At 33.2% G+C, this 22,694-nt stretch overlaps 1 protein-coding gene across 2 annotated transcripts in view; it reads left to right on the top strand.

Annotated features, from left to right (window-relative positions):
- The window catches only part of HNF4G (hepatocyte nuclear factor 4 gamma), a 133,444-nt gene extending 111,519 nt beyond the window's left edge, over positions 1-21,925 (top strand). Inside the window, exons 4-12 of one of the 2 annotated variants that reach the window (XM_036830328.1) lie at positions 812-983; positions 4,112-4,206; positions 6,913-7,019; positions 8,587-8,742; positions 12,600-12,687; positions 14,653-14,805; positions 14,934-15,170; positions 16,173-16,295; positions 20,541-21,925. In XM_036830328.1, the coding sequence (XP_036686223.1) occupies positions 812-983; positions 4,112-4,206; positions 6,913-7,019; positions 8,587-8,742; positions 12,600-12,687; positions 14,653-14,805; positions 14,934-15,170; positions 16,173-16,295; positions 20,541-20,662 (1,253 nt within the window). In that variant the 3' untranslated portion in view covers positions 20,663-21,925. Of the gene's footprint in view, positions 1-811; positions 984-4,111; positions 4,207-6,912; positions 7,020-8,586; positions 8,743-12,599; positions 12,688-14,652; positions 14,806-14,933; positions 15,171-16,172; positions 16,296-16,525; positions 18,256-20,540 lie in introns of those variants that run through there. The other variant, XM_036830329.1, reaches the window with a different exon arrangement.
- The last annotated feature ends 769 nt before the right edge of the window (positions 21,926-22,694 follow it).

Raw genomic sequence — 22,694 nt, 5'->3', positions numbered from 1 at the left:
TGTAGGCTTTATTTTCTATCTAAGGGTTGGATGCTGAAGGCTAATGTGATGTGAATTTCTTATGCCAAGAGCACATTGCGGGCTTTCTGATAATAAACAGTAGGGGAACCAGGGTGGAAGTATTCGAGAAATTAGAGAGGAAGCTATTGCAATAATCCAGGGAAAAGATTATGTTCGATTGGATAAGGGTGGCCATGGTAAAAGGCTGAAAAGTTATGGATTCGATATGTATTTTAAATATGACTCATGGATTGGATATGAGCAACGAAGGCGAGAATTCAGTAAAGACTCCCAGATTATTGGCCTTAGGTACTAGATGGTACCATTGACTGACTAAGGAAGACTGAAGGAAGAACAAGTTCTAGGAGAAAAAAAGAAAAATCAGAGTTCTATTTTTGATACATTAATTTGCAATTCTTATTAAACTCCAAAGTGAAGTTGTTCAGTAGGTATTTGGGCATTTTAGACTGATACCCGTGGGAGACATCGGGCCTAGAAATAAAATGTGGGGATTTTTCATCATACAGATGATATTTAATGTCATGGGACTGGATGAGCTTCCCTAGGGAAAGGGTATAGTTGAGGGACTGAGCCCTGTGGTATACCAAATTTTAATCCTCCAAAATACGAGTGGGGAGTTTGGAATGGAGTGTGGCAGAAACAGCCAGTGGATAAAAGGAGAGCACTGATGTGGAGCTTCCAAGAAGCTGAGGAAGAGACTATTTCACTCCCATGAATAATTAGTAGGCCAATTTATGTAAGAAATACTCAGTACTAACTTGCACTCTACCTCTTTCTCTTTCTTTAACAGATAGTTCTGTCCCAGAGACAACAAGTATGAATACCACAGATAACGGTGTCAACTGTCTATGTGCTATATGTGGGGACAGAGCGACAGGAAAGCACTATGGCGCCTCCAGCTGTGATGGGTGCAAGGGCTTCTTCAGACGCAGCATCCGCAAGAGTCACGTTTATTCCTGCAGGTACTTGAAATGCTCCTTCCCGGAAGGTGATCTTTAGAGGTGTTTCAAAATGCCATGCAAGAAGTACAGGAATAAAATTCAGAGCTTTCAAATTTCTGTAACTCTAACAACAAAATTTATGAACGACATGAAAAGTGAGGGTGTGTGGGTGTGTATACACATGCAGTCACACGGGTGGTTCTTTTTTATGAAACATCTTAGTTTCATAACATCTTATAAAATGTATATTAAAAAATCCACATGCTTACCACCCAGTTTAGAGCAATATAATTGAAGCCTCCAGTGGACACCTCCCCTATCACTTTCTCTTCCTCCCCTCTCTCCCAGAGGTAAATACCATCTGAAATTTGGTGTTTGTCTTTTCCTTGTGTTTCTTTATTGTTTCACCACATGTTCGTATACCAATAGACATACGTAAATCTGTATTTAAATGGTTTCACAATGCGTGTATTTTTCTGCATATTGCTTATCTTTTTAGCGTCATCATGTCCTGAGTCTTGGAACAAAATTATAAAAAGGCAGATGATTTTGGTAGCTTGTTGATGTTACTGAATAAAATGAAATTTTCAGCTCTAAAATTTTAGATGTATTTCTCGTGCCACAATTTTGTAATTGAATTTAATGTTTGTCTAAAATGTATTTATATTTTATGTATCACATGTTTCTAGTAGGCTTTTTTAAAAAAAGTCAACATCATAGCACGATTTAGGGTCAGATATTTCCCTTTGAGTGTTTAGAATGACAGTTCTTGAATACAGATTATATCTGTGTTAAATATGGGTTATTAAAAAATGACTGACTTTAACAGAAAAATATGTGTCTGCTCTGTCTCTGAAAGTCACGTGTAGGATTGTTAAGGTGTTTTAGGAACAAGTTGGATGTTTGGGAAGAAGTTAACTCTCTTACAATATGATGCCATTTGACTTCTAGGGATGTGGAAAAAGTTAATATATAACTCCCAAATATCTAACTAGTGTTCTCTAGTAATTTTTTTAGGAGAGCTTAAAGTAGGTATAAAAATGTAAATCATCTACTTTAAAACCTTCTTGGTAAACAAAAAAGAGTGTGTTCTTGCTTTTATATACAACCAAACTCAAGAGGTGTAAAGTAATCAAGTGGATTTCCTTCATCAAAAGCATTTTCTCTATGATTACACCAAATATTGAGTGCTTCTAAAAGATTAATAACTAAAATACATACAAAATAACATGTAAACACTATCTTTTACAATTTTTAAGTTATGTGTTCTGTTGAAGGTGAAATATATATATATGTATATGAAAAATGGCCATCCAAGCAACTAAATCCGACAGCAACTTTTTTTTAATTTAATTTTTTCTTCATGTTGGACCATAGTTGATTTACAATGTTGTGTTAGTTTCAGGTGTACAGAAAAGTGATTCAGTTATACATATACATATACCTATTCTTTTTCAGATTCTTTTCCCATATAGCTTATTACAGAATATTGAGTTGAGCGCCCCAACAAGAACTTTTAAGAGTCAGAGAATGTCAGCACACAGAGATTTCAAGATTTCCACCCTTCCTGTATGAGAAAAGTGGGAAAGAAACGTTCCCATAACAAATTTTGGAAATTTAAAAACTATTCCAACAACATGTATGGCTTTACTCCTCCCACCTTCCCATCATGAATACTGCTGCCAACTTAGCTTTCTTTACATGTATTGGTATTAAGCAAATGCCATGATTTTCCATTTGGAAAATATTATATTGATGTAAGTTTAGAGGCAGAAAGGTTTTTTAAGCTCAGGTTTTGCTGATCTCATAGTCTTTTAAGTATGCTCAGTTAACAACCTGTGACGGCAGGTTTTCCCTATTTTACAATTGTGGGTTAACTTGGAAAGTTAAATAACATTTCCAAGTTCTATAGACAGTGAATGTTGACCTGGGAATCAAGCTCAGGTCTAATTCCAGAGACTGTACTTTTTTTTTTTTTTTTAGTATGCAATTCATTTTTTTATTATATTCACAGAGTTGTACAATCATCACTACATTCAATTTAGAATATTTCACCATCCTATAAAGAAACCTCTTAGTACCCTTCAATAGTCACTCCTCATTCCCCCCAACTCCCTCCCCACCAATATGAGGTAACTACTGATCTACTTTCTGTCTTTATAGATTTGTCTCTTTTGCACATTTGATATAAATGAAATTACACAATATGTGACCTTTTGTGTCTGACTTCTTTCACTTAGAATAGTGTTCTCAAGGTTCATCCATGTTGTAGCATGTATCAGCGCTTCATTCTTATTTATTGCCAGGTGTAATATGCCATTGTGTGGGTACACTGCATTTTGTTTATCTGTTCATCAGCTGATGGGCATTTGGGTTGTCCCCACTTTTTGACTATTATGAATAACGCTGCTATGGACATTTGTGTGTAAGTGTTTGTGTGAATATATGTTTTCATTTCTCTTGGGTGTATACCTTGGAGTGGAATTGCTGGGTCATTTGGTAACTCTTGTTTAACTTTTTGAAAAACTGCCAAACTGTTTTCCTAAGCAGCACATCATTTTGTATTATAACTAACAATGTGTGAGAGGTCCAGTTTTTCCACAACCTCATTATTTGCTATTGTCTGTTTTTTCTGATTATAGCCACTCTAGTGGGTGTGAAGTAGTACCTAATTTTTCAGAGACTCTACTCTTTATACTTTATTCAATTGCCTCTTGATATGTAATTTGGAATGTAGAGTAAACTCCAATTGGATATGATGTAAAATTAATAGAAGAATTTTTAAATAGAGAAAAGCATGAAAGTTCAGAGGAGTGAAGTTCCTTATCACACTGAGATCATTTAGCAGTAAGCATTAGAATTTGTATGCCAGAATTTTTAAACTAGGTTTGGCTTTCATGGCTCAAGATAGAAATGATCATGGATACTGGCCAAAAGTGAGATATCGTTCAGTTTTGTTTTATTAGAAAGACTGCATGAGAGATGAGGCTTGTATTTTCATGTCGATCATGAGATTAGAAAAGTCATAGCTAATTGTTCTTATACATTCTTCCTGTTGATCTAAATTTGACTATACTTTTTAAAGTCTGTTTGCTTTTTTTGATAAATAACAGTTTTCTGCAAACTAATATATTTTTTTGGCATTGTAGGTTCAGTCGGCAATGTGTTGTTGACAAAGACAAAAGGAATCAATGTAGATACTGTCGATTAAGAAAGTGCTTTAGAGCAGGAATGAAAAAAGAAGGTAATAATATATAACATAATGATTATTAACATTATTGATGAAAAGTGTTATACACACATGTTCTCATTTAATCACAATAACCTTTACATGAGTTCTGATTATCCTCAGTGAAGAATCTGTGGTTCCTCGAGTTTAAGAATTTACTCAAGGACACTGGTACCCACTGGTGAGTGGTAGAGCCAGTCTTTACCTGCTGACCAATTTGACATGTTCTATCCACTACTGCGTAGTCCCTGGCAAGAAAATTATTGTCTGAAAAAATATTCCAATGTCTTGTTCAAAAGCTAAATGGCAAAATATATGAATAGGATGCAATTATAAATGAATTTTAAATGGATTTTTTGTTCTCACTAACAACTGAATATCTTTATTCATTTCATAAATATTAACTGAACATTGACTTTTCATGCATTCATTTATTTATTTAACAAATTTATTGAGCACTGCTGCTCTCCAAACACTGTTGCGGGTGCTGAGGTTTCAGTAGTGAACATACTGAGCAAAATAATCCCCCCTGTCAGGGAGCTTATAGTCTATTCAAAGACAGAGACAATGGACTAGATGCTCTATTTTAATGTGCACTAATTTCATTTTGAACATATTAAATAATCTAATTATATTATCCTATGTTCTAACTATGGTTAATTTAGCAAAACAAATGTGTTTAGCATATTTAAATGTTTGGCAGGGAATAGCTGCTATACAATTTTCTGTTTATTATTTTGTCACATGCTTATCCCTATCACTATCACATACAAAGAGATATTTTTCAGAACTGTTTCATATCTTATTAAAAAATTAAATCAGATATGTGAAAAATATCAAACCTATCTTAAACATAGTTTTTTTCTTTGTCACTCAGTATTTTCAAGAGACAAAAATTCCATTCATTTCATTCAGTTGCTAGTCTCAGAAAAAAAGGCAAAATAAAGTTCACAAAGTTAAAGGAAAAACACTTTCATTTCAACATGACTTATTTCTAGTGGCCTATTTGGTAGTTTATGGGATTAATTACCTGCTTTGTCAATTATCTTCATTCATTTCTACTTGAACCTCTGCTTCACTCCTACCAATGTAAAAGCAAACCACAATTCTACAATTCCGTTAAGAGTTTTACAATTTGCTAAATTAAATTATTTTCAAAAACAGTGAAAGTATATCTTATACTGTTCATAGAATAATGTATTAATTTTTCCTAAATAGATTAGGAAGTAAGTTTTAACTTTCAAAGTAGATATATTTTTCTTATTTACACTAATAGCATAATATTAAGGTTAGTTAGATGGAAACGTATATAAATATGGTTTTATGTCAAAAAAGGTAGCTGCAAGATAATTACAAATGTTCACAATATCTTTTAGCATTTTTCTAAAGATCGATCATGTAAATGAAATTCATAAAAGCATAACTTATATTTTAATTTTTTTACCTCCATGTATACATTTCCAAATGAGTCAGTTTAGGCTGAAAGTCAATGACAATATTTGCTAAAAAAAAAAAAAAAAAAAAAAGGGAGAGAGAGGAAGTAAGCTACCAGTAAATATGATTTAAAAATAAAATATTAATGATTCACTCCAACTAGAGATTACTCACTCTTAAAGGCAAGAAGTTTAATATTTTCTCTTTCAAATTAGTGGAGTTGATAGTTAAATAGTAAGTTTGGTTAGATAGTAGATTTTGGCATAGAAATTGATGAATTTCTTTAATAAAAGAATAATTACAGAAAAAATTTCTGGTAGTTTAATGTCTTATCTTTCCAGCAGAATTGGATAGAGCATTAGTGTAAATAATTTAGGGGCTACAGACTTTGTTTCCATTCTTTTTGGTTAAGAGAAGATAATTTTACCTTTTAAGGTTTGAAATCCAACTTTGACATCTGACTTCTATTATTCTATGTATTACAAGTATACAAATTCGTACTAACCCTCTCCCTCTTCCTTATTTTTAAAAATTTAGTTTTCGATAAAAAATTGGGGGATACACATTATTCTTTTCTTTCCTTTCTGAAACAGAGAGATCTCTTTCTTAGAAAACTTTCATATAAATACTTAATATTTCTTCATTGTTCCAAAATGCTGATATTCTAATCTCAATGTTCTCAAGAGAGACCCCTACGTGCTGCAATTTTTGCCTTATTAGTGTTTGTAAACTGTCCTGAGGACATTGTTTCATAAGAGATCATAGGATTGCCATCTGAAAATCACCTTAACTAAATAAATTTACTTTCCATTTTTGCTAGTGCTTTAGAAGAAAAAGAAAAATGGGAGTTTCAAAATGTATGACTCATATTTTCTGACAGTGAATACACTCTTATCTTTGACCTGGTCAATCTCACAGGTTGTTCTCTTCCTCTAGTTATCTTATGGTTTTATTAACTTTGAGAGAATGGAAAACCAACCTCGTAAAACTACAGCATGGCTGAACTGACTGACCCAACACTTTCTAACATGCGTGCCATCATGAAGTCCCAAAAGGCAATATTTTATGAGCTCTAGTGACAAGCCTGGCTCTTCCTACTTTAAAAATGGTACAGAATGAAACATACCTTCAGTCATACTTTTCTCCCTGCCTCAAGCACCCCCCTCCAAGGTCTTTTAGAGGCATCCCATTTCTCCTTTTATAGTAATGTTGTTTTCACTTCAAACTGTATATTCTGACATATATTGAAGAAAACTGACCAGTAAATACTGTGATTTGCTCCCCTAGCTGTGCAAAACGAACGTGATAGAATCAGCACGAGAAGAAGCACATTTGATGGCAGCAACATCCCCTCCATTAACACACTGGCACAAGCAGAAGTTCGGTCTCGCCAGGTACTGCTGCATTACTGCTGCACCAGCATCCAGCCCTGTTTAATAGAATCAGATGTCTATTTAGGCCTAATACTAAAATGATTTAAGTTCACTCAAATGTGCTCATTACTATAATAAATGACACCTATGCAAATTGAAGAATTTTACTTTGAAAATATTAGTTGGAATGTTGACTCAATTTTGACTTTTCTTGGGCGAGTTCCTACTTTTTAAATGGAAAAATGAAATGCATTTCAGTCTAAGAGTGTTAAAAGTTTGTTTGCAAGGTTGATTTAAAATACTTAATGCATAGCACAATGCCCTGGGGACAGTATCTTGTTTTATTGATTGAATCTGGAAATCAGTTATCACAGCTTTGGGGGTGTTTACTTGAGGCCTATCATTAGAGCTTCCTTCCTTGAAAATGACTTCTAGATTCAAGAACTCACCTTAACATCTGCTTTGGAAACAGGTATTTAAGGGAAGAACCAGAATTTAGAAAACACAGGAGAAACTTTATTATTTGAAATTTCTAGAATGAGGATATCAATTCTAAAGTTAAAACTATAAGTGATTAGTTATATAAATAAAAGTAAATCACTTAAGAATCAAATAAAGAAACCTTCTGAAGAAAGTTTATCTTACCAATGCCCCTATTAGAAATGTTAATGGTATTTTTCTATTATAAAGCAAACAACGAAATAGCTATTAATCAGGTTCTATAATGAGTCAATGCAACTACTTTCATTTTTGATAACACAAGGGTAAATGATGAAGTTAACCTCACCATTATCATCATCATTACTTGAAGATTATTTGATGGTCCTATAAAGTATTTCGAGAATGGCCTGAAAGGAACTGTGAGGAAATAGAGATACACTGCAGAAAGACACGTACACACACACACATGTTCAAAAATTAAGTTTAGAAGAACTTTTAGAAAGTGATTTTTTTCAGAAGAAAGGCATTTGAACACTACTTATATCTTAGATAGTTCAAAATTATACATCATTTAAAAAATTTATCATTACACATTAAGATTTTCAACTTGCTGAGTCAAAGGTTGGTTTCTTAACTTTATTTGGGTGGGCTTCCATTAAATGCAGCAGCATAAATAGTCTGACTTCTCATCTAAATCTTTTCTCCTCAGTTGGTAAACTTTATCCAACGGAAACTTTCCTTCATAAATTACAGCAAATTAAAGATGGGCTTTCTTAGTGGAACTATCATCTTCAATTAAAAATAAAATCATACAACATAGTTCATGTGGATACTCCATAGCTCTTTGTGTAGTCATTTTGAATTATGAAGCTCCCTGAAAGTTGTGGTAACTTATTTTACAGGTTTGGCCAGAAAATAAGATAGTACTCCCAGACCATGGTGCTATGCAGTGAATGTTCTCAATTTAACTTGAATTGATACGTATTTGATTTCTCAATTTTAACATGTTTAGTATATTTCAAGATACTGTGACAATGATAGTGCCCACTTCAATGGTGCTTACTTATTGCAGTTGTAGAAAAAAGAGAAATAGTGGTCTTGTGTTATGTTCAGTGATGAATTAATATAATGTTCTTCTTAATGCTAGATCTCAGTCTCAAGCCCTGGTGCAAGCACTGACATAAATATTAAGAAAATTGCCAGTATTGGTGATGTCTGTGAATCCATGAAACAGCAGCTCTTAGTCTTGGTGGAATGGGCTAAATATATTCCTGCCTTTTGTGAGTTACCACTGGATGATCAGGTATAATTTGAAGAGATTATGAATGCTTTAAAAAAAATGTTTTTTGAACTTTGCTAAGTTTTTCAGTTCTTTTAATTATATTTGAAGTAGTTTTACTATATTTGACAAAGGTTAAATTATCTTATGAGAGAAAGATTGGTTTTCTTGTTCATTCTCCTTGAAGTTAAACAGTCTGTTGAGAGACAGACTGTTTAAATTCTATTTTAGGGGTCTTACAAATTTATTGATTGGATGAGGGTTGATCAACCCTATGTTCTTCCCTCCTGAGGTCTAAAAAGCTTAAGTAAGGGAGAAAGACAGGTAGTAAGTAGATAACTGCCATTGTGAGATGAAGTATTGGAAGAATAAATGTCTGGAAGGCAAATGGTACCCCATTGTGTCTTGGTGTTTACTAAAGGTGCATATAAAATTCTTCAGAAATACCAGGCCACTTCTAGACAGAAACCACCCAGGTTGTGTTGGTGTCTTTGTAGGCACTTTTATGCACTTAACATATAAAATTGTGCCTTTCATGTTGTCAATTTTATTCTAGCATTGACGTGTAAAAAGTATAAATCTGGTAAAAAAAAAAAAAGTCTGTAGAATTGTGTTCTGAAATCTCCTGAAAATAGAATTCAGATGTAGTGATCTTTTCCTAATATAGATATTTTCATACTTTGTCATATGTATATTAAGATGTTTTAGTTAATAGCTAAAAGTTCACTTTCCAATATGTTTAAAGAAGTAGCTAAGATACTTGTCTCTACCTTTCACAGTTTATGAACTCTTAATTTTCCCCAGACTTTCTGCAAGGTTATGCACATTGGAGTTTGTCTGATAAATTAACCTGTAAGCAACCTTCAAGTTTATCTGTTTTATATTTATTATTACATTATTTATTGTAAATGTAAACATATTGGAAAGTACTGCCATTTAATCAGTGTTAACAGGTCTATTAACCTTGACTACTTGAGAGGGAGGGGGAAACTGCTAGAGTTACCCATAAAAATGACCAGCAGTAGGGGCATTGATGAGACTTAATCTGACTTTTTCTTTGAACCTGTAGAATTGTAACAGAACTTGGTGGCTAAAATACAACTTGAACATTAGAAAAATTAGCTGATCTCATTTCTCAAGTGACCTTACACTTCAGATTATCAACATACTGTATTCAAATCAGTAAAAAAAAAATGTTTATCAATATAATATAATGTTTTAATTACTAGCATCAAATATATAAGTTCTCAAAAATTGAGATATTTGATATTTTGAATTATCTCAAGGAGCTTAACTCACCAGCAGTCTAACATTTTGATGTCTTTAAGTAAATAAAATATTTAGGTTCTTTAAAATGAACCAAGGGAAAATGAATGCTAAACATCTTTGTAAAAAGTTTTTACTTGTATAGTCTCGAAATATTTTTAAAGAGTTCTTACCTGAAATCAATCTCCTTTTTATATTCACTGTTTCTAATAAAGCAATCCACTTTCTTAATAAAAAAAAAAGTAGTTAAGAAGTTGAATGTTCTAATTAGTCTATAAAGATTAGATTATTAGTTTCAGATTCATTTTTAATTCTTCTAAGTAGTATATAATATTCTGTACATAAATAATTTGAAAATTTCAAGTTCCCCCAGGTTAAATAAAGTATGATATATAATATAACCAGTGTCTATTTTTATACCCTCTGACCAATGCTCTTTATCATTGATAAACAAAAACAAAGAAACAATCAAAGGGAAAGGTACATGATTGTTTAAAAATCAAAGAAGGGCAAAATATTTATATAACCAGAAAATAAGTGATCACAGCAAGTTAGCAGTTATATTTCTAGGAGAGCATTTCACCTGGTTACAAAAAGAAAATACTCTGAAATCTGAAATCATTCTTAAAATGTTCTGTAACTCCCTTCCCGGTATGAGTCATGGTTGTGGACATATCGTAAAGATAGCTTGTCTCAGAAGGTTATTTCAGAGTGAATAATGCTAAATTGCTAAAACTTACTTGTCTCACCCCAAGCCATATAAGTAGGGTTATGTTATTTATCAGTTTTATATTTTTATTACCACTCTTTTTTTTTTTTTAAAGTTGCTGACATGTATGAAGACAATGATTTAAAAATTGGGAAATTGAAATCCTGTAACTTGTCAATAATAGTTTTCATTTACTAACTGACACTTTAATATTAACAGTATAACATTAATAGCCATGGATTGGTGAATGTCTATTATGGATAAGGCACTCGGGTTTCAAATGCATTATATATTACATTATTTTATTTAATACTCTCGGGAGCTCTGTGGCATAAGTGTTATAATCTCCACTTAACAGTTTTTAAAACTGAACCATATATCAGTTAAATTCACCCAGTGTATTCATCAAACAAATATTTCTTAGGATTACTGGTTCAGTTTTAGGAACTGTGAGTATCCGGCAGTAAAAATACAGATTACATCACTATTCTCATAAAATTTGCATTCTATTTGGGAGAGGCAGACAATAAAAGTATACAGATAATGAGTAAGATAATTCTAGGTGGGGAAGAGTTCTATAAAATGAAATGGGATGAGTTGTTGGAGAATGACTGGGGGTGGAGTGGTAACAGATCCTTTAAATTGGGGATTAGAGAAGATTTTTCTTGAGACCTGAGTGGCAAGGGGCTAAGCATGTCAAGATCTGAGGAGAAAGCATTCTGGGTACAGGAACAGCAAGTTCAAAGGCTCTGAGGCAGGCAGGCGTAATGTGCCTGGAGAAAAGTGAGCAAGGGATGTTGTAAGATGAAACCAGAGACATGGGCAGGGGGGGCAAAGCATTGAGCCATAACCTCACGTGAGGCCACTGTTGAGGTTTCTGGGTTTTATTCTAAGGACAGTAAGAAACCAGTGAAGAGTTTTTAGCAGAGGAGTGATATTAAGTGATTATTATTATTACAGGATACCATCATAGAAGGTCTGGCAAGAAGGACTTAGGGTGGAGGAACCAGAAAGGAAGCAGGAATACCTAGCAGCTCTTTGGAGTGTATTTTGGTGGGCCAGGCGAAGAATGACCAAGGCTTGGACAGGGGCCGTAGCAATGGAGAAGCAGCACTAGAATTTGCTGTACAATTCGAGAGGGATCCAAATAGACCCTTGTTTTTGGTGTGAAAAAGCATTTTGGATGACGGTGCCATTTACTAAGCAGATGAAGATGTTGGAGAAGCATTACTTTGATGTGTTAAATTTGAAATGCTTCCTATTCTTCCTACTGGTGATGTTCAGCAGGCAATGGAGCTCCCTTGAGAGCTTAGTGCAGAGTTAAAGGTTCAATCTAGAAAGCGTCAGAACCCAGATCCCCCATACTCATTTCGCTATATCACCAATCTTTGTTTTGCTTTTGTTTATTCAGATTATTATGTATAAGAGATCTTGTTTTACATATATTTTCTCCTTTAGTCCTCATGACTACACTTTCAGATTTTTACCACTATCTCCATTTGATAGATGGAAACAAATGAGTCCCAAACATACTGGTCAACTAACCCAAGGTTAAACAGGAGTAAGTGGCCAAGCCAGAATTTGAAATCTGGTTTGTTTGACTCTATGCCCAAACATCATTCACTCCCAAACACTAAACTGTTCCGCTTTTCTTTTTCTTTTTCTTTTTTTTTGCTGCCATTGTATTGACTTGTTACTTTTAGACATTTTGAAAAGTAAAACTCTGTTGACATGCTAAAAATAGAAAAATGGAAGCCTTAATCATGGCAAGAATCTATGAATATTGTAGTTGTTAAAACAAAAAAAAAAGTCCCAGTCTTAAAGAATACTAAGTTAATCAGGCTTATATAATCTTTTAATCATTATATTTTATAATTAATTGTTAAACTTGGAATTTTTCATTAAGGTGGCACTGTTGAGAGCTCACGCAGGGGAACATTTACTGCTTGGAGCTACAAAGAGATCCATGGTGTATAAAGATATTTTGCTTTTGGGTAAGTTTTTTTTTTTTAATTTGAGAAAAAATTATGCATGCTTCATACTTACGTGGGGCCTATTCTGTATGTACCAGGCATTCGTAGCACTGCCAAATGGTTCTGTCACTTCACAAATTGGACTTAGTTGGTCAGGTCCTCACTCAAGCCCTGTTTTTCCTTGCCGTTAATTCAGGGAAGTTCAGAGTGGATGTTCAGGGTGCATTACGATTTAAAAATAAAAGATGTTGCTCAATAAACATAATATTGAGGTATGTTTAAATCATATCAGGACAAAGAGTTAGTGATTTGTGTCACCATCTTACGGAGTCCCAGTGTTGTTTCATACACTCTCAGTGTCTACCTAATAATTATAGTATATATTATTTTATACTCTTCTAAGGAACATGTTTATCTCCTATGATCTCATTGCCCATGATATGCTACAGAACCCCAAGTTAAAAAAATTTTTTTGTGACGATACAATGTCTGAAAAATTCTGAGAGTTAAAAGAGACAAAGGAAAAGCTTGTGTCTTCATTAAGGAAGTACGCTGATCCCCTACTTAACTTATAAAGTTAGGTTTCCTGTTGGGGTATTTGAGATCCCTCTAATGTTTATAAGCTCTACCTCCCTCTGGCTGTGTGAAATGATGATTAAATTGTCTTATTCCATTTCTGTGATAGATATTTTGTCCCAAATATAAATAAATTGAACATAATATCACAATAGCTAATGTTTACTGAGGACTTACTATGTACGATGCATTGCTTTAAGTGCTTTACATGTTTATATATACACTCTCTCATTTAATCTTCACAATAACCCTGAGGGATATGTACTATTATTTTCAGCCTGTTTCGTAGATGAAGAAATGAAGGCCAAGAAAATTTACCTAAGGTCACAAAGCAAGTAAGGGATAGAGCCAGGATTCGAAACCACATGATATGACTGCTTTTAAATTCTGTTAAACTTTCTCTTGCATTTTTAGTTCCCCTACAATACTGTTCTCATTATAAATCTGAATACAATATACATAGAAATCAAAGCAATTTTACTACATAGTTCTAAATTGTTTTACCCTAAATACTTAGGTACTTTAACTTTTCATAAGAAGGGCAGGGCTACATTTTTTGAATAATTTTGCGCATGTTATTATTTATACTGAGGATTGTCTTTGCCTGCAGTGAAAGAAGTCAGAATATTCTGTTTTTTATAAAACCAGAAAATAAAAATTTAGCAGCTATTTTAGGGACTAAAATAAGCTTCCAATTTTCTAATGTTTTAGAAGCTATAATAGTATCATATTATAGCCCGAGACTTTCTAAGGTAGAATGCCTTTAGGGGTTAGGTGGTCCAGTTCTCTGTCCAATTTCTGAACTCCTTTGAATACAGCCCCGTAAAGTGATCATCCCGTCTCTACTTAAACAAGTCCAGGAAGAGAGAATTTACTATTTAATGAGGCAACTCATGAGACTATACATGCTAATTTTCAAAAATCAGCCTCGTCTACTTAGGCTTATTCAAATTGTGTCTCAGTAGTTGTTACATGTAAATACACCTAGACCACTAAAGGAATGCCATTTTTAGTTCACCGTAAGCAAGAGAGATTCTTTAGGTTTTGTAATATGCTCATTAATGAGTAAAACACTAATAGATAACTGAGATAGTGGAAAGCTAATCATTGTATCTTGTTTCTCCCTTGTCAATAATTAGCTTGTTATTAGTCTGTACTTTAGTATTATCACAAGTGACCAAGGCTGTTAAAATACATGTGATCATATTATCAATGTTATTGATCCTGTAAGTGTTCTAAAGTTTTTCTAACATAACTAACAATGCTCTTGAAAGAGGAAGTACTATTCCTGTTTCTTCAAGGGAAGACCATTTAAAATATTGGTTTGTAAAAAAATGAAACAAAATCTGACAATTTTGTGTGTGTGAGGGGGGTGATTATTTTATCTTTTTATTTTATTTTTTTACCTAGGAAACAATTACATTATTCACCGCAACAGCTGTGAAGTTGAGATTAGCCGTGTGGCCAACCGGGTTCTAGACGAGCTGGTCCGACCATTTCAAGAAATTCAGATCGATGACAATGAATATGCTTGTTTGAAGGCAATTGTATTTTTTGATCCAGGTTTGTTTCCAAAGTTCCATTAAAAATAATTGCAGTGAAAATTAAACTACTTTTTAAATACTAGAATATTTTCTGTTACACTCTAGTAAGGTTAAGTATTTAGATTGCCCTTTTTATTCCTTGCTTAGACGCAAAAGGGCTAAGTGATCCAGTAAAGATTAAGAACATGCGGTTCCAAGTGCAGCTGAGTTTGGAGGACTACATCAACGACCGGCAGTACGACTCCCGGGGCAGGTTTGGGGAGCTGCTCTTGCTCCTGCCCACGCTGCAGAGCGTCACTTGGCAAATGATTGAGCAAATACAATTCGTTAAACTTTTTGGGATGGTTAAAATCGACAACTTACTTCAGGAGATGCTACTGGGTGGTGAGTATATTTCAGAATTTCTATTTTATTTATTAACATCGTACTACAGTACTTTAGAGCAACTTGACCTGTTTACCTTTTGTCCATGATGTAACGAACTCAGTATTTTACATTTAGAAAGTCTGCAAAACCCATTGGGTGGGAACAGAAATACTTGAACATATTCAAACCTCCCCTCCATTGGTACTCACCTCCACCATCTTTACTCTACCCTGTCCCTCTTTCCTCAATTTTCAGATCCTCCCAAATATGGTAAATAGAACTATATCTCCTATTGTTAGTACTTCTTGGAGTATATTATATTTTTCTATGCCTTGACGACTCTAAAAGCTCAAGGATGTCGGAATTGCAACATAACCAAAAATATATATATATAATAAATACTTTAAAAATAAACATTGTGCTTCTGAAGTAATTAACTGACACAACACAATGAAAAGGGAAAAACGAGATTTCATTGCTGCAGTAGATGTCAGGAATAACTTAAGAAATCATTTATTTTGTATTCTGATCTAGATTAAATTTCCTTATAAAATCACTTATTTTGTATTCTGATCTAGATTAAATTTCCTTATAAAATCACTTTATTTTAGTTTAGTTTAATTTTAGTTTTCTAGTGCTTAATGTGTTTCTAATGATATCTTTCTGAAATAAAAGTTGTTTATGCTAGTAGGGTGATCCCAAATACTGTAAACTTAAGGTAAGTGATTCTTGGAATTGCCTTAACAACAGGCAGCAAACCTAATGATTCCAGGAAACTGCACAGAAGGTCCATTATTAATATACAACATAATATGATACAACATTAATCTAACCAATGTACAGTGAAAGCTGACATTGTCTTTAACATGGCAGTGGCTCTATTAATTTATTTTTGAATTCCCAAAAAGCACTTTGCAAAAATAGCAATATTCAAGCTGTCAATCAAAACAATTGTTCCAAGGTAAACTTGCTGTTCCTGATTAAATATCACTAATGCAAGCATCTTTTTGTCTTCTGTAGGTGCTTCCAGTGAGGCTAACCATCTCCATCATCCAATGCACCCACATTTATCTCAAGATCCATTAACTGGACAAACTATACTTTTGGGTCCAATGTCAACACTGGTTCATACAGACCAGATCTGTAAGTATCTGGGCTACTTTTGAAACATAATATTTCTTAAACTTAATTACCTGAGAAAAGGTGGAATTTGGGGAAAGAATCTATTTGTGCCCAGAAATTATAAAAATTGGATATAATTTCTTCTCCAAGATTTAACTGTGGGAGATTGTGAAGCAAATCACTTATTCTTCTTAGGTATGACTTTTCTCCCTGAAATGGAGATGTGAGTACTAAATCTTTCTTCTTCATAGGTTTAGGAGCACAAAAGAACATGCAGGATGTCCTAGCTTTGCCTGGTAGTACAGGACCATAAAAATGACTCTACGAGGTGGAACCATGCAAAGGAATCTTAATAATCAACAGGAAAATTATGATTGCTTGTGATCTTTAAATATATTTGTCAAAACATCAAGAACTCTTTTAGCTATAGGTTATAAATGTCTAGGGAAACTAAAGAAAAAAATAGTAGTTTTAAGCTTAGTGCACCATAATTTAAAATATTAATAACACTGAGAATTAATGTGTTTTATTTTTTTGTAAAAAAATATGAAGGGTAGTTTGAACACTGCTTGCCATGTTCTCTTCTAATGACTTACAAGAGGAAGTGAGCATCTTTGATGGATTTTACTCTTTTGGAAGTTTGGGTCAGTTTCCAACATTTCATCCTTTGCATTTTTAATGTCCTAAAATATCTCTGAGAATCCATTTGATGTGAATTTTTTTGCCAGTTTCACTTCCTCTGGGACCTCTTCAACCTTTTCAGTGCAACTGGTTCCTCATTCCTGTTGACAAGCTTTCCTTCATTAAGTTCTTGGCTGAATTTTTAGGGACTCAAACAATGGTAGTGTCAACATTTCCATGGTCAGCTCTTTCTTCTATAGCTCCATTCCTGTTCGATTTGAATTTCACTTCCAACATTATCACTTTTTGTTTCTTTACTGCACGTTCTCCCCTTTTGGCCAATTCTCTTTCAGTTGTCCATTTTTGCAAATTGTCATGTGGATTTGTCACTGAGAGGGAGACGGGGAGGCAACACAACTACACAGTTTGTTGTCAGTGTATGAACTGAAGGAAATATGTTCATTGAATAATCATGGACAGACTGAAGGATGTGATGTGATTGGTCACTGATCAAAATGCAAATCTATTATTTTAGGTAATTATTTGTAGACTGAAGAGTTAGCAGTGAAGTTTGTGAGTTTATGCAATACTCACAGTTAATTAGAGTTAGCATGCTAACTGAAATTTGAACCATGTTTTCGAAAGACTGGTGCTATTTAACTAAGCTGTGATAACTGACATTCGTGTATATCATAATTGTGCAAAGCATGGGCTACTTAGGCTTCCTTTAGTTCTTTGGAACTAAAATGACTATATAAATACTACGGGTTGCTAGTTAATCTGATATTATTGCAGATTTAACACATATTTCATTTTTATATGTCACATTGGAGATTAAAAAAATCTCTATTTGACAAAAATATCTAGAATTAATTGCTTCTGAATTCATACTAATTAATTCCAGATTTACTTTTGATCTATTGCCTCTGAACACTAAACCAGCTACCTCACTGAGATGCCTTCAGTTACTGTGATATAATTATTATGGGTACCAGCATTGCCTACTGAATTTACAATTGCCCTTAATAACTAGCTACAATGTTGTTTTACCCAAATGTTCAGTGCAATGCGACAACAATTAAGTGAGTACCATCTGACTGCTACCTAGTGGTAGGAAGAGTAGAAGCCACAGAAATGCATGCTATCACTGCTGTTCTTTAGTTACACACACTGGTAGATCTATGTGTAAATAGTGTCTGAAACACAAAGTTCTTTGAGTATATGACAGAGGCAGAAATGAAATGTTAGAAAAAAATACAAATGATGTATACTATAGCACATTTGATCTGTGGGTCCCAATGTAGTTGAAAGACATTAATTTGGGAACGTTCTCTTTTGTTTTTTCCTTGAAGTACAGTTGATTTACGATGGTATATTGGTTTCAGGTGTACAACATAGTGATTCAATATTTTTATAGATTATATTCCATTTAAAGTTATTGGTTATATTGGTTATATTTCCTGTGTTGTACATCACATCCTTGTATCTTATTTTATACCTAGTAGTTTGTGCCTCTCAATCCCCTTCTTGAGTCTTCCCCTTCCCTCTCCCCAACTTCTCACAGGTAACCACTAGTTTGTTCTCTATATCTATGAGTCTGTTTCTGCTTTGTTATATTTATTCATTTGTTTTATTGTTTAGTTTCCACATATAAGTGAAAACATACAATATTGGTCTTTCTCTGTTTGACTTATTTCACTATGCATAATACCCTACAGGTCCATCCAAGTTGTTGCAAGTGGCAAAATTTCATTCTTTTTTATGGCTGAGTAATATTCATATATATAAAAATGATATATATATATATAATATAATATTCAATATATATAAATATATCTATATATATTTTTTTTTTTCACATCTTCCTTGTCCATTCATCTGTTAATGGACACTTAGGTGGCTTCCATATCTTGGCTATTGTAAATAAAGCTGCTATGAACATTGGGGTGCATGTATCTTTTCAAATTAGTGTTTCTGTTTTCTTCAGATATATACCCAGGAGTGGAATTGCTGGATACTATGGAAGTTCTAGTTTTAATTTTTTGAGGAACCTCCATACTGGGACCATTCTTGCAAAGCAGATGTTACCACTTTCATTTAATTAATAGTCTAGAGCAGAGAGAGGCAAGCCCAATACCATACCAAGGAGTCTATGAAGTTGTGTCTCTTAGAGATCAGTTATTCATAAACTTGGAAAATAAAACACATTAACAACACATTGAACATTGTAGGTATCAACTGACAAGAAAGTTTAACAATTCTGCTGGTGGTTAAATCCTTTACTTTTTAAATGCTAGTTTTGTAGTATTTTAAAAGCATGTTTGCTGACCCTAATCTTTTTAGAATCACATCATCACACTTTTTATTTTTATTTTCCCTCTCTCAACATAATATTTAAGAAATTCATTTGTAAAGGAAAACTTTGCTTTGCTTGTGCTCATTTGGAACAGTTTATATTTTACACAAAGCAAAACATTAAACACAAGCATACACACATATTTAAGTTCATGCATATTTTCTTGGTCTTTTAGAGCAGACTACTTGAGTGTTAGATCCATCCTAAATATCCAAGAATAATTTTTAAAGCAAATTTGGTAATTCTTTTGTCAATTAAATTATATCTAAAGACATTGTTTCTAAGTAATTGCTAATTCACACTTAATAATATAAAGTTAATATATTAAAGAAAACCAGGCAAAAAGGGACTGTTCTCATTTTGTATAGAATTTTTAAAAACTGGGAAAAAAAAATCTATGAAGTTTGCAATGCCTCAGTCTGATCATTAAACATTTTCTATTTGTTCTGTTAAATATATGGAATAATAATGTGAGTACTAAAATATTTCAAGTTTTTAAAAATTATAGAATGGCTTCTAGATTATTTTGTAATATGGTTAAAATTTGCCAATAGAAAAATTGTTATAAAAACAGTTCTATCCTGGAAAGCAAACCAACCTACCAATAACCAACTGTTATTTCCAGGATAGAACTGTTATAGACAATGAAGTATTCAAATTGTAACTTATTTTTTTTAATTACTCAGTGCTCTTTGCATTGACGGGGAAGGGACCGCCAAGTGTATTTGTAATAGAATAACTTTGAAGTGACAAAGCCAGTATTTTTTAGATGCTTTTAACTACAACATAGATTTCAAAGTACTTGAAAAGTTATCTTACCTTAATTTTTTCATGTCATCTAATGTTTGAATTAGTAAAATCTAAACCAAATATGTTTTATTTTACGTGCTTTTTTGATTGCAATTTTGATTTACAATATAAAATTTATATTGTAAGATTTGGAAAAAAACTAGCTTTCTGTTAATTCTTTTCATTTTAACTTTTTTTCTGCTGGGTTTATGAGAGAATCAGATGTTCATAAATGCTATTAAGAAAGGCAGAAGACACCTTAAAGTGACTGTCAAGATTTTTAAGTATGATTTAGTTCAATGCTAATTGGGACAGTAAGATGGGAGTGCATCTCCAATAGTATGTCAATGACCTGATAATGTATTATAATCACTACTTTATATATGATCTTTTAAAAACATATCCAAAATTAAGTAATGCATATTGGTGTCCTGCAGGACTTAATGGGACGGGCCAAGGTGACTGTCACCATTGCATACAATTCTCTGATTCTTTTTTAGCAACTCCAGAAACCCCACTTCCTTCCCCACCTCAAGGCTCTGGACAAGAACCGTACAAAATAGTTGCAAATCAAGCTTCAGTCATTTCACACCAGCCTCTCTCCAAACAGAAGCAATTGTGAGAATATGTTTACTTCTGAACGGCACTGCATAAATGTGAAAAGTTGTTGGTCTTGAAATATCTCAGGATAGCACTTTTGGCAAACTCTTAGCCAAGGCTTCTTCATGGTGCTGTTATAAGATGGTATCCTGTTTTCTTGTTTATATGCTCATTTTGTTTGTTGTTGCTATTGTTTAAAACCTTTAGATGCAACCAATGTATATCTGAGTTTCAATATGTTTATATAGTATAAACTTGTACTGTGCCTGAACCAGTTGAATCTTATGTACTACTTTCATTTGTTGTCTTATTATTAATTTAAATCTGTAAATAATTGCTTATGGTGATGTGATGCAGAGCTAAGTGTTCTTTTTTGACTGTGAACAGTAGATCAGAAATCCCAGATTAATATTAAATGAACCAAGTTTTTAAATAAATTTTAAACTTGCAAATTCAAAAAATAAAGCAGTCACTGTAGAATAGGGTATATTTCTATGAAGAAGAATCACTTATGGATATCCCGTGGCTAAGAAGTATCTTTTTGGCCCACAGTTAAATATGCCTATATTAAGTTTAGAAAATTATAAATAGACATTCCATAGATGACTGGGTATTCCTTGAAATCTGCCTATATTTGAAGATGTATGTTAAAATAAAGCATGTTAGTTTTATCAGTTAGGATACAGGTTAAACTGTAAAAAAGAAACTCTTAAGAGAGTGGCTCAACCAAGACAGACATTTATTTCCCTCTCCTAAAACAATCTAGAAGCAGACATCCATTGACTAGAACTTAGCCCATGCCCACATCTTGTTCTCGGGGAGGCTGGGAGTGTTAGGTAGAAAGCCTTGTGCCAACAAAAACTGTACATCGCTGGGCTTCTGCTATCGGGAGACAAATTAGCCATCTGTGTCACACACGCATTGCCTCATTTAATCCTCAGAGCAACCCTGTAAGAGAGGTATTATTATCTTTCTCTTGTAAAGGAAGAAACCTTTAGCTTAGAGGGTTTCAATAATGTAACCAAAGTTCATTAACCTAAAAAGTAGGAGAGCCATATTCAAGCCCAGGTCTGGTTGACTTTAAGGAGATTAAATCTTTGGTATAGAATGAAAATGTGAGCTTCTTACTGTGGTTTTTAAATATATGCAGTTGAGTGATGATTGAATATTATCCATTGTGTTATCTGTTAACACATATTCACATGTAAATGAGTGTAAATTCGTTGCAACATGAATAAGAAACCACTTTTGTACTTTTAACAAATCTTCCTCCTAAAAACAAATCCAAAAAAAAAAAAAAAAACCAAACTTTTGAACGGATTAAAGAAACTAAAATATATACCAGGTAGGTTATGTTGAAAGCAAAGACAAATTTAAATCAGTGACTCAGCATATTTTCAAAAACTCCGGTGGACTGAGGAATATAGTTCACTGGAGCCCAAAACTATTTGACTATTTGATATTATCTAAAGCTGGAGCTTATTTAAAACAATTGACAGGCTGCCTCAAAAAACAGCGATGCCTCCCTCTCTTTCTCATTCACACACACACACACACACACACACACACACACACACACACACACTTTATTTGCTGAAGCAGGGAAAAACTGGTTTAGTAATTATTAATGATATAAAAAGGGTTCTCCAAGCTGCAAGAGGCTGAATTAAATGATTTTTACAGAACCTTTCAAAATTTCTATGATTATGATTTCATAGCCCCCCACTTACCCTGCAAATAAAAAGCTTCTGTTAACTGTAACTAACTTATTAACTCTTAAAATGGAAAAATGATTGCTTAGAAGCTATCATTGATTTAATAGAATCAATAAAATTCCTTGCAGAGCTGGTACCTGGAAATTGCAAAATATATCTTTGAGAGAGAGTGAGAACAGAAAAAAAAATTAACTCATTTAAAAAAAAAATTTACGCTAGTATCTCTATTTCATGAATAAGAATGCTTTTGATTTTTATAAATGGAAATATATTTTGTAGTTTTCTGTTTAATTTTTTGTGTTGTTCTCTCAGAAGACATTAAAAAAACCTTTAGAATGT

This window comes from Balaenoptera musculus, chromosome 17, assembly GCF_009873245.2.
Source record: "Balaenoptera musculus isolate JJ_BM4_2016_0621 chromosome 17, mBalMus1.pri.v3, whole genome shotgun sequence".
NCBI lineage: Eukaryota > Metazoa > Chordata > Mammalia > Artiodactyla > Balaenopteridae > Balaenoptera > Balaenoptera musculus.
This window is presented reverse-complemented; position numbering and strand designations above follow the sequence as displayed.